Source organism: Chiloscyllium plagiosum, unplaced genomic scaffold (genome assembly GCF_037043375.1).
Source record: "Chiloscyllium plagiosum isolate Xiang-an unplaced genomic scaffold, Cpla_swu_hap1 HiC_scaffold_5, whole genome shotgun sequence".
Taxonomy (NCBI): domain Eukaryota; kingdom Metazoa; phylum Chordata; class Chondrichthyes; order Orectolobiformes; family Hemiscylliidae; genus Chiloscyllium; species Chiloscyllium plagiosum.
In genome coordinates this window covers 109,502,074-109,518,850 of record NW_028270143.1, presented here as the reverse complement: position 1 = coordinate 109,518,850, position 16,777 = coordinate 109,502,074, and the positions used below count along the sequence as shown (strand labels likewise).

The following is a 16,777-nucleotide window of genomic DNA, read 5'->3' as shown; positions in this document are numbered from 1 at the left end:
GTTTCTTTTAGTGAAAACGTACAAAGTAACTGAATATTTCATTTTGCCATTTCATTCCTCTTTGTTATTTGTTCCCCAGACTTGTTCTGTAGAACATCGACACTTCCCATATGAGAGAATATTGAAAAAAGAACGAATGTGGGGGCATTGTTGCCAAAACCAGCATTTCCTACCCATCCGAATTGCCCTTTAACTGAGTAACTTGCTAGGCCATTTCCCTGGGGAGTTAAAAATCAACCATTTTGTTGTTGGTCTGGAATCACATGCAAGTCAGATGAGATTGGGACAGCAGATATCCAAAGGATATTTGTGAATTAGATAGATTGATTACTGTAAAAAGCCTATGATGATTACAGGTAACTTTTATTGAGACTACCTTATAATTACAGGTTTAATTGAATTAAAACTCTGCAGATTCAGGATTTGGTAAAAACGAGGACTGCAGATGCTGAAAACCCAAGTCTGGATTAGAGTGGTGCTGGAAAAGCACAGCAGGGCAGGCAGCATCCAAGGAGCAGGAAAAATCTATGTTTCAGGCAAAAGCCCTTCATCAGGAACAGAGGCCAGGATTTGAACCAGTGTCTGCACAACATTATTCTAATCCTCTAGATTATTAAACCATTTTCCCCCCGTAGTTACTGTTTTGCTTTTTAAATACTTGTAGAAACTCTTAGATTGCACTTTTGTAGTTGTAGCTTGCTCTCTCTCACTCTATAGTTTCTCCTTCCTTTTCTTAGTCATTTTTTGTTAGCTTTTAAATTCTGCCCAATCTTCTGACCTACTATTAATGTTTGCGTAATTATGTACCATTCTTCAATTTAACATAAACTTTAACTTCCTTAGTTGGCCACAGCTAGTGCATTCATCCCATTCTCACTTGAATGTATCTTTCAACATTTTGGAATATATTCTGAAATGTCTGTCACTGCATTTGTATTTACCTATCCATTAATGTATTTTTCCATTTCACATTAGTCAGTTCTATCTTCATAGCCTTCTTCTGTACCCAGAAATTCAGTCATGTTCTGATCACCACTATCTATAGGTTGATTCACTAAGGTAATTAATTAATCCTATCCTTTGTCCTTAACAGTTTGTGAATAGCCTGCTCTCTGGTTGGCTCTAGAGCAGTTAGTCTAAGGAAATATTAGCAAGGTTAGATCTCATGGAATACAGGGAGAACTAGCCATTTGGATACAGAACTGGCTCAAAGGTAGAAGACAGAGGGTGGTGGTGGAGGGTTGTTTTTCAGACTGGAGGCCTGTGACCAGTGGAGTGCCACAAGGATCAGTGCTGGGCCCTCTACTTTTTGTCATTTACATAAATGATTTGGATGCGAGCATAAGAGGTACAGTTAGTAAGTTTGCAGATGACACCAAAATTGGAGGTGTAGTGGACAGCAAAGAGGTTTACCTCAGGTTACAACAAGATCTTGACCAGATAGGCCAATGGGCTGAGAAGTGGCAGATGGTGTTTAATTCACGAGGTGCTGCATTTTGAGCAAGCAAATCTTAGCAGGACTTATACACTTAATGGTAAGGTCCTAGGCAGTGTTGCTGAACAAAGGGACCTTGGATGCAGGTTCATAGCTCCTTGAAAGTGGAGTCGCAGATAGATAGGATAGTGAAGAAGGCGTTTGGTATGCTTTCCTTTATTGGTCAGAGTATTGAGTACAGGAGTTGGGAGGTCATGTTGCAGCTGTACAGGACATTGGTTAGGCCACTGTTGGAATATTGCGTGCAATTCTGGTCTCCTTCCTATTGGAAAGATGTTGTGAAACTTGAAAGGGTTCAGAAAAGATTTACAAGGATGTTGCCAGGGTTGGAGGATTTGAGCTGTGGGGAGAGGCTGAACAGGCTGGGGCTGTTTTCCCTGGAGCATCGGAAGCTGAGGGGTGACCTTGTAGAGGTTTACAAAATTATGAGGGGCATGGATAGGATAAATAGACAAAGTCTTTTTCCTGGGGTTGGGGAGTCCAGAACTAGAGGGCATAGGTTTAGGGTTAGAGGGGAAAGGTATAAAAGAGACCTAAGGGGCAACTTTTTCACGCAGAGGGTGGTACGTGTATGGAATGAGCTGCCAGAGGAAGTGGTGGAGGCTGGTACAATTGCAACATTTAAGAGGCATTTGGATGGGTATATGAATAGGAAGGGTTTGGAGGGATATGGGCCGGGTGCTGGCAGGTGGGACTAGATTGGGTTGGGATATCTGGTCGGCATGGGCGGGTTGGACCGAAGGGTCTGTTTCCATGCTGTACATCTCTAAGAAGCTACATTTATCAATCTGAACAGTCCATTCTATATGATGATTAAAATTGCCCATTATAGTTGCTGCACCTTTCTTGGGGAGCATTTTTTTTTCCATTCCTGTAGCCCCAACTTGATGCCAATAAACCACCCTCTCGGTTGACTTGGGAGTTTTGCTATTTCTTAGCTCTAACCAAAGAAACTCAACGTCTTGTTCTTTAGAACTCAGTTCATCTCTCAATATTATTTGCATACTTAATTATCAGAGCAATCCCAGCATTGGCATCTTTCAGCCATTTCCTTGTAACGATGGTCATGTCAGTTCAAATAGAAATAAATGTGTAAGGCAGTTCGCCTGTTTGATATGAATTTTATGGACACCCAGATACAGACCTGAGTGTCCAAAGTCTCGTGCTATCCTTCATCATTTTTAATCTCCACTAAATCTTGAAAGTTTCATGCTCTGCCTTGTGGTTCCAAGTCCTGCTGTGTTAGCCCTTGCTATATTTACTTATGTAATGTATATAACTATATCGTAAAACAGAATTGTTGACCCTTATCTATTCTTAAGTACATTTACGTAGCTTGCATTAAGAGATTCGTGGAAGCAGAAAACACTGCACAATATGCTGTTTAACCATGACTGTACATTACTCTTGTGAAAAGGTTAATGTTAGCCTCTTCGAAAAATGCATTGTCTTTATATCCAGACTGTAAATGTGTCTGCTTAGTATAACAAAGGTTGTAAACATGCATGTTTACTTGACAGTTAAAAGGGGCCATTACAAGACCACTTCAGATGCTATGTGTTTTATTACCACTGTAATACCAGGCAGAATTTGTTTTATAGACTGAAAAATAAACAATGTGCGATTTGTTATGTTTTTCTTAACTTCATTATTTGGTTGTAAGTAAAACATAAAACTTACTTCTCTAGAACATCTGGACTCACTGAATGCAACACCACTGTTTTGCAAAGTCATTGTAAGGAGAGATGTAGATCTTTTTTTAAGGAAGATGTAGAAAATCAAACATTTTACCAAAAATATACTATGCCTTTTAAGTCAATTTAAGTAGCACTCCAATAGTGGGTGCATTAATGTACAAGGAATTCGAATTGGAATCCCTCCGGTGTGAAACAGGCTCTTCAGCCCAACAAGTCCACACCGACCCTCCGAGGAGCAACCCTCCCAGACCTATTCCCCTATCCTATATTGGCCCCTGACTAATGCACCTAACCTACACATCCGTATGGGCAATTTAGCCTGGCCAATTGCCCAAACCTGCACATCTTTGGACTGTGGGAGGAAACCCACGCAGACATTGGGAGAATGTGCAGACTCTCCACACAATCACCTGAGACTGGAATCGAACTCATGGCACTATGAGGCAGCGGTGCTAACCACTGAGCCACCGTGCCGCCCCCTGAAATGAGAAGCTATCTTTGGCTTCAATTAGATTGTGGTTCCATTAACACAGGCATGCTATCATTTATCAATGTGAGTATTGCTAGAATAAAAGGAACATACTGTCAAATCATTACATCTTGCACTTAGTATCGATACAACAATGTCAAATTTCAGTGGGAGCAACAATTTAAACTGTATGAAAAAGGATGCTGATTGGTTGACAGCTCAACACTGATGAGTGAAGGAGTGATCATGGTGAATACTACTGTCTTTCCAAATCTACTCTTGAATTCAAAAATTCTTGGGCAAGTTCGACTTCATGCAGAAAAGGAATCTCTAAAAGTGAATACATATGGTTTCAAGCAAGCCTAAGTAAGCCCTGTGGCAAGATGATGCTTAATTTATTTTTAGCATAATACTCCCCACCCATATCATAGAGATGTTCTTTGGATAATCGAGCTTCCTCTGCATAATGTTCTGGATTTCGTAAGCACACACTTGAGTTCTCTCATACTCTGCCAATTGCAGACAGCCAAAGAATACGTATGAGAGAGTCATCAGCACAGAAACAGACTCTTCAGTCAAACTCCTCCACGACAACCTGACATCCCAATCTGATCTCTTCCCCATTTGTCAGCATTTAGCCCACATCCTTTCAGCTTTCCCATTCATGGACTTTTCCAGATGCCTTTTTAAATGTAATTGTAATAGCCTCCACCACTTCCTTTGGCAGCACACTCCATACATGCACCACTCTCTGCGTGAAAAAGTTTCCCCTTAGGCCCCTTTTAAATCTTTTCCCTCTCACCTTAAACCTGTGCCCTCCAGTTTTGGACTCTCACTGTTCCCAGTCATTGAGATGAATGGTTTACAAATCTGATACCACACCTGCATTGTAATTCACCCACATTAGTTATGTGTATGGTAGGCAGAACGTCTTTCTGGTCTAACAGTTGCATTGTGTTAATGGATGCTACGGCTCAGCTATGTACTGTCTACTGGATGAGTTGCAGCAACACACCCAGTGGTTCTTCAGTGATATCTCCACAGAAATAAAAGGGCAGAACCATGAAATCACACTTTCAAAATATGTATTGATATTAAAAGAAAACAAGCTGCTTTATCTGTCCTGCAGATTCACAACAGCCGTGGTGACTTCCTCCTTCGTGCAACATTAGAAAACCTGCTGACAGCAGACCAAGTAGGACGGTGGTGGATTGTGGGATCTTCGTGGAGTGGTATCCCCATGATTGGTAACACAAGTACTAAAATGCAGCAAAATGTTGCTGTTGGCGAGGTTAGCATTTCAGTTGCTAATGTATAATCTTGTGAAGTTATTTTGTTTTTATTAATTCCTCCACTTTATAAGGGGTCACTTAGGTTATCTGAAGGATGCAACAATTAGAGCTAAAGGGATCAAAGGATTTGGGGTGAAAGCAGCCGTGTTCACAATGAATGGCAGAAAGGGTTTGAATAGCGTATTTCTCTTACTTTCTATGTTTCTATATTAAACCTGTATAACCAAATATTTGATTTGAGTTACTTTCAACATGACGTCAACCTTGCTGATTTTTTTATTATATATTTAGTTAAAGAAATGCTATTACCATTTGGCATTGAGTGCATGTTAATGTGTCAGTAAAACACACCTTAAGTAATTAGGTTTGAACGATATCTTGAAAATTTTCCTTCTTCCAGAAGAATTGCAGGAATTTTGGTAAGCAAGAAAATAATTTGTTCCTGTGAAGCTGACAGCTTCCTCTGTTAGAACATTCTACTGTAATCTAATTCCCCCAATGGCATTTCTTCCATATTTGGTTAAATCCCCGTGACATAATTAAATCTGCTTCAGTCGACATTTGTAGAAAACCATCCATCTTCTAAGAATCATTTCATGAAATATTTAGAATTATCTTTCATGATATTCTAAATTTTTTTTTGGTTTAAAAGCCTTTCTTGCCACTGTATTGATGATCAGGTTTTTACTGCCTCAAGCTCTGTGATAATTTAAACATTACATTGAGAATTTCACTACACTAGCTATATTCAAATCCTCTTTCTTTACCAAAGAAAGACTATACGGTTTCTGTTTTGACTCATCTCTAATCCTGTTTCATGCAGCCTGCTGTGTTGTTCCTCACAGTTTGCCATTTATCATCCCTCATGCCCCCAAATTTGGTACCTTAGCATATTTCATGTAATTTCTTTTCAACCTGTGTCATACTTGGGGGAAAAAAAACAAGACCTGAGGATTCCTGGAGCACAACATTACATGTATCATGCAAAATTCACTTGCTCCTGCTCTGTCTTTTAACCTTATCTCAATTCATGTTATACTGTCACCACTAAATATTTTTCACCAGTCCAATGCCCAGTACACTGTCTTTGACGTAAGTATTTTTTTCAAAATCTCTTTATAATTTCCTTTCTTGCCTCTCTTTTGTGCTTGTTAATTCTTCAGGTGTCCTTCTATATAAGGCATCAACTTGGTCATATATATCTTCAGAAATTTTACATCTGGCCACACCATTTCTTCCATGAACCTTCAGTCTTTTCTGCAGTCATTTTGTATATAGTTCATGGACTATCAGTTTGTGCCTTGCTATAATTAAATATACTGACTGTGACTTCAAAAGAAAAAATGGATTCATAAATTGTTTGGTTTTTTTTATGTTAATGATTAAGAAATAAGAAGTTTTATGTTTCCAATGATGTGTGAACAGTGGTGGTCAAAGTGGTTGGGATAAACTTATATTTTTGAAAAATAATAAGAATTCTGGATATTGAAACTGAAGAACACTGAGTGGCTGTGACATGAAAATCTCTTGTTTGAAATACATGTTCTCTGGAGTGTATTTTCTTTTTTTTTGACCTAACTTGATTACTTTATTGACACAAAATATTCAGTCTTTTGAATTTTAAATAATTGTCAACTGATGTAGAACAGCCAGGAGAATGGAGAAACTCGTGAGGAGAGCCAGCTGTGTCAGTTAAGTCAGGAGTTAGGGAATGTCTATCGTTCTGCAGTTAAGAAGCCTGAAAAGCTACATTATTTCCGAAGAGACTAATCATCTGTACTTTTTAATTGACTCTTCACGTACTTCAGAATTTGTTCATTAATATCACAGTGCTAAAGTTGAACCCCTCTCACAACTGGTTTGAAGTGTTTATAATTTTAAAACAAGTAGGCCAAGGAAAATATCATCGTCCGTGATGGCAGTCAGTGTTCTGTACTGTTGATAAAGTACCATTCTTTATGTTTTAGGTAAGTGGAAAAATTATGGAACTTGCACGTAAACAAAGGATGAATACAGATATAAGAAAGAACATCTTTTGTGTCATGATGACAAGTGAGGACTATTTGGATGCTTTTGAAAAACTTTTAAGGTCAGTATCTAGTCTTAACTTCGCTGAATTTAATTTAATGAAACTTATTGCAGGTTGAATGGCAAATGTTAGATTGCTTTTCTATAATAAGGCTATACTGTGAACTTGAAATCAAAATATTGCGAAAGCTGGAAATCTAAAATAAATGCAGAATGCTGGTGAAACAGGTCTGGCATTATCTGTGGAGAGAGAAACAAAGTTAATCTTTTCAAGTCCAGTATGATGGTGCTGAAGAGTCATAACGGCCTCAAAATTAACTTTTTGTCTCCATCGGTGCTGCCAGACCTGCTCAATTTCTCTGGCATCCCTGTGTTGGCGTACTGTGAATTTGGTCGGTTAGTAACAAATTTATGCCATTGTGTTATAAATTTTAAGTTCCACCACAGGTTTTGTTGAAGGTGCTATTTTTCATTTAATACCAGATAATTTACCGAAGGGTCTGCTTTGTAAAGTTTAGAGATTACTGATAATGTAGTCAACATTTATTCCTCAACACAAGCACACTAACTGATGACTTCCTGTCATAGCTCTTTTGTATTATTTGAGTGCATCATTTGCCTAAATGACAAGTATTACTATGTTTGAAAAGTAATTTAATTTCTGAGCCACTTTGAAATAGTCTAATACTTCATTTCAATATGGAAAAATATCTGTAGTTGCAAGTTGTTTAAGACATAATTGAGTCTCATTTATTTCTTAACTTGACATAATTCTGTCTTTTTCTTGCTATCTTCATGCCATTCCCTATTGTAAGCGTGTGTCTCGTGTGGCACTCAACCTCACATTCTGGTCTTCGAAAGCCCAGATGTTTCAGTCTTGATTCCAACAAGATTTATAAATCTCAGCATTTTATGTATGCAAATTGACAAGAACACTTTTTTGTTGTTTCTTACATTTCACCAGAGGGAGCACCAATGTATGCATTTGGACAATCCACATGACTGAATAACTTGTATATTTCTTCCATCATCTTTTAAATCAAATCCCACTTAATCAAATGGTTTCAGCCTAAGTTCACTGGCTTCAAGGGCAGTTAACTTTTTAAAATGTTGAGTTTATTTTAGTGTTTTGGCAAGTCAACATGAAGAGTTCAAGTAGAAACCCAGAAAATGGAATTAGCTCAATGGGCCAATCCCTATCTACTCTGATCTGGACCACCTCATGATTTTGAAAACTCCTAACAATCTTGTTTCTGAGGAGAACAGTCCCAAACACAGTCCAATCTGTCCTCCAAACTGAAGTTTCTCATCCCTCGAACCAATTTTGTAAATGTTTTCTCTAATCTTTCCAATGCATTTTCATCCATCCGATGGTGTGTCCAGAATATACACAGCTCTCCACTTGATGTCTAACAAGTATAATTTCAGTTTAGCCCCTTTGATATTGCACTGATCAACTTCGTGGTTGAGTTTACATAATTTAGCAGTTGTAAAATTGTTTTTACCACTTCAAGCTATATATTCAGTGTATTTTACTCCACTAATAGATGCAATTAAGCCAAATTTAATATTTAAATGGACATCTTAATATTTTTATTTTTCCCTTGTTGCAGGCTGAGGCTGAAAGATCAACAGGAAAGAGACATTATTCATGTCATTGTTCACTGTTGTCTTCAAGAAAAAACATTTAATCCTTTCTATGCTTTCCTGACACAAAAGTTCTGTGAATACGATAGAAGATTTCAGGTAATACTGGTTTTACAGTGCTCTGAGATTTTTCTCAATCTTTTATATTTAATGTTTTATCTGTAGCATTTGTGAAATTAGAAGTAATATTTCATTTTTTTCCTTCTATTTATGGATTAGAAGGCTGCCTATTTGGCAAAGGTGTTTATGCTCTTAATTATGAATACAAAGGCTCAGAAATTGTGAAATTTTTCCGTGATTATTCTCGCTGCAAATTTGCATTGCTTGTCCCAAATAAAAATCTGCACGATTCGTGAAGGCAACCCAATTCCCATGGTGCTGAGTACCTGCACCACTGAGGTCCAAAGCCATTCTCCTAAAAATGGTGTCAACCATGATTCCCGGTGGTGGTAGGTCTCTTCACTTTAGAGCTTCTTTGTTCCATTTCCCAAAGGCTGCCAAAAATGACAGTACTACAAGTTCTCAAGTGATTTCCTGCCCTGAAGAGTTTTTGTCCAAAGAGATTTTGTGAAATCACATTGGAGTTTAAAAGAGATGTGGAATCGAAATGTCTGACTAATCAGTGAATGAGGAAAGAAAGGTTTGAGGTCGGATATTAAAGTTTAATCTTTCACAGTCAGTAAATACAACTGTGAGAAGTGAAGATTATTATTTGCTCCGTTTCAATCTCCGTGAGCGATAACTACCTTTCTAATCCAGAGCACTAGAAGATTTTACTGTTGAAGTGATTGTCATCTTTGAAAAGAGGTTTTGTGGCTTAATGTGGATATACATTCTGGGAGAAAAGAACAGCATTGGACTGATATGGAAAGGTGCCAAATGTTATGGATCCTAAGAGTGTGCAGTAAATAAACTCTCTCTTTTTAAAAAAGGCAAACGGTGTTTTGGCCATTCTAAATAGGGGTCCAGAGGCTTTTTTAAGAAGTGTTTGCATAAAACCAGTCATGTCTCGGTTCTACCTGTAACAATGTATAGTACATATTCAATTTTAAAACTTTGCTTAAGAGAATGCAAACATCTGGGATGTGACTTTTAGAGGGAAATGGGGATGTGGCAGTAATTGCAAGGAGACAAGAGTCAAATGTTGCTTTCTGAGGAGAGTGAGAGGACAGGAAGGGAAAGAAAAGGGGACAATATCTGAAGTGCAAAATCCACGGAGCTTGTGTATTTTTTCCCAGGCTGTCAATAGTGTCTTGGGAAGAAAGATTGCAGAAACTGCAGGAAAATGGGAAGCTTTCAAAAATGAGATAACCCACGTCCAGAGATAGTATGTTCCTATTAGGGTGAAAGGCAAGGCTAGTAGGTGTAGGGAATGCTGGATTACTAGATTAATTGGTGAAGAAAAAGAAGGAAGCGCATGTCAGGTGATGACAGCAGAGATCAAGTGAATCATTAGAATCAAGTGAATCAACTTAAGAGTGAAATCAGGTGGGCAAAACAGGGACATGAGATAGCTTTGTCAAATAGAGTTAAGGAGAATCCAAAGGAATTTTATAAATATATTAAGGACAAAAGGATAACTAGGGAGAGAAAAGGACACCTCAAAGATCAGCAAGGCAACCTATGTGTGGAACCACAGGTAATGGGAGAGATACCAAACCAGTATTTTATGCAAGTGTTTACTGTGGAGGATATAAAAGATACAGAATGTGTGGGGAAGTAAATGGTGACATCTTGAAAAATGTCCATATTACAAAGGAGGTGGTGCTGGAATGTCTTGAACCACATAGAGGGATGGCACGGTGGCTCAATGGTTAGCACTGCTACCTCACAGCGCCAGGGACCCAGGTTCGATTCCAGCCTCTGGTGACTGTGTGAAGTGTGCACATTCTCCCCGTGTCTGCATGGGTTTCCTCTGGGTGCTCTGGTTTCTTCCCACAGTCCAAAGACATGTCGGTCAGATTAATTGACCTTGCTAAATTGCCCATAGTACTAGGTGCATTAGGTATGTCTGGGTGGGTTACTCTTCGGATGGTTGGTGTGGAATTGTTGGGCCGTAGGGCCTGTTTCCACACTGTAGGAAATCTAATCTAATCTAAAATCCCCAGGACCTGATCAGGTGTACCTTAGAATTCTGTGGGAAGCTAGGGAAGTGATTGCTGGGTCCCTTGCTGAGATGTTTGTATAATCAATAGTCACCAGTGAGGTGCCTGAAGACTGGAGTTTGGTTAACGTGGTGCCACTGTTTAAGAAAGGTGGTTAAGAAAGGAAAAGCCAGGGAACGATAGACCGGTGAGCCTGACATTGGTGGTGGGCAAGTTGTTGGAGAGAATCCTGAGGGACAGGATGTACATGTATTTGGAAAGGCAAGGACTGATTAGGGATAGTCAACATGGCTTTGTGCGTGGGAAATCCTGTCCCACTAACATGATTGAGTTTCTTAAAGAAGTAGCAAAAAGGATTGGTGAAGGCAGTGCGGTGGATGTGATGTATATGTACTTCGTGAAGGCATTCGACAATATTCCTCCGTGGTAGACTGAATAGCAAGGTTAGATCAAATGGAATACAGGGAAGACTAGCCATTTGGATACAGAACTGGCTGAAAGGTAGAAGACAGAGGATGTTGGCGAAGGGTTGCTTTTCAGACCGGAAACATGTGGTGTGCCACTAGGATCGGTGCAGGGTGATTTGGATGTGAACATAGGAGGCATAGTTTGGAAGTGGAATCTCAGGTAGATAGGATAGCAAAAAAAGTGTTTACTGTGTTTTCCTTTATTGGTCAGAGCATTGAGTACAGGAGTTGGGAGGTGGTGCTGCATTTGTACCAGACACAGGTTAGGAGAATTGTGGAATATTGTGTACAATTTTGGTCTCCCTGCTGTAGGAAGGAAGGATGTTGTATAACTTGAAAGGGTTCAGAAAAGATTTACAAGTATGTTGCCAGGGTTGGAGGATTTGAGTTAAAGGGAGAGGTTGAAAAGGGGCTGTTTTCCCCTCAGCCACCTTCGAAGGCTGAGGGGTGACCTTATAGAGGTTTATAAAATCATGAGGGGCACGGATAGGCTAAATCGACAAAGTCTTTTTCTTGGTGTGGGGGAGTCCAGAACTAGTGGCCATATGTTGAGGGTGAGAGGGGAAAGATTTAAAAGGGACCTAAGGGGTAATGTTTTCAGGCCAAGGCCAATGCATTTATGGAATGAGCTGCCAGATGAAGTGGTGGAAGCTGGTCTAAGTACAACATTTAAAAGGCATCTGGATGGGTATATAAATAGGAAGGGTTTAGAAAGGTATGTGCCAAGTGCTAGCAAATGTCTCTAAATTAATTTTAGATATCTGGTCGGCATGGACAAGTTGGACCAAAGGGTCCTTTTTCATCTCTGACTCCATTATCCAGAACTTTGAAAAATGAGAGGTGATCTCCTTTAAATTTATAAAGTACCTCAAGGCACAGACAGGGTAAATCACAGAAAGACGTTTCTCCTGGTTGGAGAGTCCAGAATCGGGAGGTACAATTTAAAAATAACAAGGGATTCCATTTTGGACAGAGAAAATCTTTTCCGTTGGGGTTGTGAATTTTTGGAATTCTCTTTGCCAGGGGTGAATTCAAGATAAAAATTGATAGACTCTTGAATACCAATGGCACAAAAGATTCTGGACATTGAATGCTTCAATGCTTTTTAGCCATGCTATCACGTCATGGAGTCATAGAGTTACACAATGCAGAAATGGACCCAACGGTCCAACTCATCCACACCAACCAGATATCATAAAGTCATAGAGGTGCACAGCATGGAAACAGACCCTTCGGTCCAACTCGTCCATGCTGATCTAATCTAGTCCCATTTGCCATGCACTTGGTCCATATCCCTCTAAACCTTCCTATTCATATACCCATCCAGATGCCTTTTAAATGTTGCAATTCTACCAGCCTCCTCCACTTCCTCTGGCAGTTCATTCCATACATGCACCACCATCCCCCATGAAAAAGTTGCCCCTTAGGTCTCTTTTATATCTTTCCCCTCTCACCCTATACCTATGCCCTCTAGTTCTGGACTCCCCCCACACCAGGGAAAAGACTTTGTCTATTTATCCAATCCATGCCCCTCTTGATTTTATTAATCTGAGGCCTCCCTTCAGCCTTCGACATTCCAGGGAAAATAGCCTCTCCCTATAGCTCTTTTCTGAACCCTTTCAAGTTTCACAACATCCTTCCAATAGGAAGGTGACCAGAATTGCACGCAATATTCCAACAGTGGCCTAACCAATGTCCTGTACAGCCACAACATGACCTCCCAACTCTTATACTCAATGCTCTGACCAATAAAGGAAAGCATACCAAATGTCTCCTATCCTATCTACTGATATTCCACTTCCAAGGAGCTGTGAACCTGCACTCCAAGATGTCTCCCTTGGACCTTACCATTCAGTGTATAAGTCCTGCCCTGATTTGCCTTTCCAAAATGCAAGGTGCTGCATTTATCTAAATTAAACTCTACCTGCCACTCCTCAGCCCATTGGCCCATCTGATCAAGATCCCGCTGTAATCTGAAGTAACCTTCTTCACTGTCCACAACACCTCCAATTTTGGTGTCATTGGCAAACGTACTATACTTCCTATGTTCATATCCAAATCACTTATAGAAATGATGAAAATTAGTGTGCCCAGCACCGATCCTGTGGCATTCCACTGGTCACAGGCCTCCAGCCTGAAACACAACCCTCCACCACCACCACCCTCTGTCTTCTACCCTTGAGCCAGTTCTGTATCCAAATGGCTAGTTCTCCCTATATTCCATGAGATTTAACCTTGCTAACCAGTCTCCCATGGGGAACCTTGTCGAATGCCTTAATGAAGTCCATAGAGATCAAACCTCTTCATTACTTTTTCAAAAAACTCAATCAAGTTTGTGATACATGATTTCCCACACACAAAGTCACGTTAACCATTTCTAATCAGTCCTTGCCTTTCCAAATACATGTAAATCTTGTCCCTCAGGTACCCTCCAACAACTTGCCCACCACCGACGTCAGGCTCACTGGTCTATAATTCCCTGGTTTGTCCTTACCACCCTTCTTAAACAGTGGCACTACATTAGCTAACATCCAATCTTCCAGCACCTCACCTGTGACTATCAATTGATGCAAGTAGCTCAGCAAGGGGCCCAGCAATCGCTTCCCACAGAACTCTAGGATACACCTGATCAGGCCCTGGGGATTTATTCACCTTTATGCATTTCAGGTCATCCAGCATTTCCCCCTCATGCACAGTGGCTCAGTGGTTAGCAATGCTGCCTCACAGCACCAGGGTCCTAGGTTCAATTCTAGCCTTGGGCGACTGTCTGTTTGGAATTTGCACATTCTCCCTGTGTCTGCATGGGTTTGCTCCCACAGTCCAAAGATATGCAGGTCAGGTGAATTGGCCATACTAAACTGCCCATAGTGTTAGATGCATTAGTCAGAGAGTAATGGGTCTGGGTGGGTTACTCTTCAGAAGGTCGGTGTGAAATTGTTGGGCCGAAGGGCCTGTTCCCACACTGTAGGGAATATATGTATTATATGTAATCTATAATATGGAAATTTTTCAAAATGTCACCATTTATTTCCCCACAATGTATATCTACCATGTTCTTCTCCGCAATAAACACTGATTAAAAATACTCAATTAGTATATCCCCCATCTCCTGCGGCTCCATGCAAAGGCTGCCTTGCTGATCTTTGAGGCAAAAGCAGTGGACCCAGCACTGAACCATATGGCACACCAGTCGTCATAGGCCTCCAGTCCAAAAAACAACCCTCTCACTACCTATCTTATTTAATGGCAGAACAGGTTTGATGATTCTATGATTTATATACAGTATCATGATTAACAGTAATATTTATTGTTGTGTAGGCAGTTCTATTAATGTGTTGCTTCAAATTTCTTAAAAGGTAGGTGTATTATGGCTTTTACTTAGGGCTAGAATTTTCTGGAGCAGTCATCGCGTGGTCTCCTCTGTTAGTTCATGCGTTTTAAGATTTTTCTCAATCTTAACTGCAGTGTTGTAGGAAGCGTGAGCCAGTAGCGCAGTAAGAACTATCGGGCAGCTTGTACCTTGGTAACAGTGAGACCAACAGTGCATCCTCTTAATAATAAGGCAGTGCCTAGTAACCCTACAACTGGGCCTTCGTGCTCATGTGGAAATGTGCATGCACATAATTCCAGGCTCATGATTAATTTGTATATTTAGCCATTGGAGTTCTAAGGCACTACAACTGCGCATCAAAGCAGCATAATATTGATAGTGTTTGGGATGGGAGAGTGAGGAAATAGGAGGGAGGTGACCTGGGAGGCCCACATCCCTTCCACCTTGTCCCCTCTCTTACACAGTGCATGGATGTATGCATGCACACCAGCACTTAGACGCACACACACCATCCCCAAATCCCTGATGAACTTTCGAGTGAAGTTGACTGAGATTTCAGTGTGAAATCTGGCACAAACATTAGTGGAATGGTATGTAAGGGTGATGAAATTGGGAGAGAAAAAATAGTTTGGGATCGCAAAAAGAAGCTCATTTACAAATCAAAAAACATTTACAACCTGAATTTACAAGGCATTTGGATGGGTATATGAATAGGAAGGGTTTGGAGGGATATGAGCCAAGTGCTAGCAAATAGGACTAGATTAATTTAGGATATTTGGTCAGCATGGACAAGTTGGACAGAAGGGTCTGTGTCCAAACTGTACGCCTCTATGAATCTAATTGAGACTTCACACTTGGGGACATATACCTTGAGCAAGTGAGAATGATTCGCAAATGGTAACAATTATCATGATAAAAGTATGTTTACTCCGCTAATTAAAAGATCCAGGTTTCTTTGGAAATGCTATCTGTAAATTTGCATAAAAATACAATAATTTCATGAGAAGACCTATCAAATTAAGTAGTAGATCTTGAGATGACTGGAACTTCATGGTGCACCTGTAGAAATACTGCCTGTCTGGCACCCAGAAGTGATAACTGATGTTCCTTAATGATAATATGAGTCACTTCCATTCATTTAGCTGTTTAGGTTTACAAGTGAATTAGAATGCACTTAACTGACAAATTTCTTCCGCTGAAGACAAACATGATTGCGTGCAATATTTGTTTAATTCCTGTGAACATTATCCTGTGTTTAAAAGTGGCCTTGAGAGGCAAATGCTGACATGTCAACAGTTTGAGAGATAGCAGCAAACAAATCCTTCCTTTTAAAATACAGGTTATATTATTTATTGCAAGGTGAATTTCATTTCACCTCTGTTAACTATATCAATAGAGTCTGCATGCAGGCCTTCAGCTGAATTTATATGGAGAGTTTCAACCTTTAAGTCACTTGCTCCAAAAATTCTTATCTGCCATTTTCACCACTTAGAAATTACTGTAGTATGTTAGAAGGGTGGCAGAATATGGGACATAAAATAATACGCAACACAAGTTTGAACAGTTGTCATTCAGTTCCTGTGTTAAATGGTCGTTTCTGTTCATTTTTGATTTTTTTTTTAGATATTTTTATTGAAAATGTAAACATGTTTTAACAAGTTTACAAAAGAAAACTAAAAAAAAGACCCAAGTATAAACATTGATATACAGTTAAATCTTAAATAAATGATAACCAAAATCTATCAAACAAGAAAAAAGAAATACCAAGAGAAAAAAAAAGGCAAAACTTAACTAACCACTCATCTAACTTACAACTAACTAGAGTGTATCATTAAAATTCTTAGGTTATTCAAGAGAAATAAAATCCAACGGATAACACATGAATTGAGCAGTGATATACATGCTCAGAATGTGTTAACATCAGATCACAACAAAACCCATATTTATCCAAAACATCCCGAGCATAGGGCATATAAAATTCACAAAAATAAAAGCTCTTTAGTACATTCAGATCAATATAATTAAAAAAAATTTCTAAGTAGTAAAAAAAAATGTATAAAACTTATTTAAATGGAGATCTTCCCCCTTATTCCCAGGGGGCATCACTTCCTTTCCAAAAAACCCATCATAACCTCTCCCAACCAGTGCTCCACCCTTGACCCAGGCACCCCACGATAGGATAAAGAAAATTCAAGTATACTGCTGAACTAGAACTAACAGTGAGTACCCTATTTCAGCCCCACCCC

General features: G+C 39.5%; 1 protein-coding gene across 1 annotated transcript in view; it reads left to right on the top strand.

Moving 5' to 3' along the window:
• The window catches only part of nom1 (nucleolar protein with MIF4G domain 1), a 71,185-nt gene that overhangs the window by 41,580 nt on the left and 12,828 nt on the right, over positions 1 to 16,777 (top strand). The window contains exons 6-8 of the mRNA XM_043690706.2: positions 4,791 to 4,952; positions 6,921 to 7,042; positions 8,595 to 8,727. Of these exons, the coding sequence (XP_043546641.2) occupies positions 4,791 to 4,952; positions 6,921 to 7,042; positions 8,595 to 8,727 (417 nt within the window). The remainder of the gene's footprint in view (positions 1 to 4,790; positions 4,953 to 6,920; positions 7,043 to 8,594; positions 8,728 to 16,777) is intronic.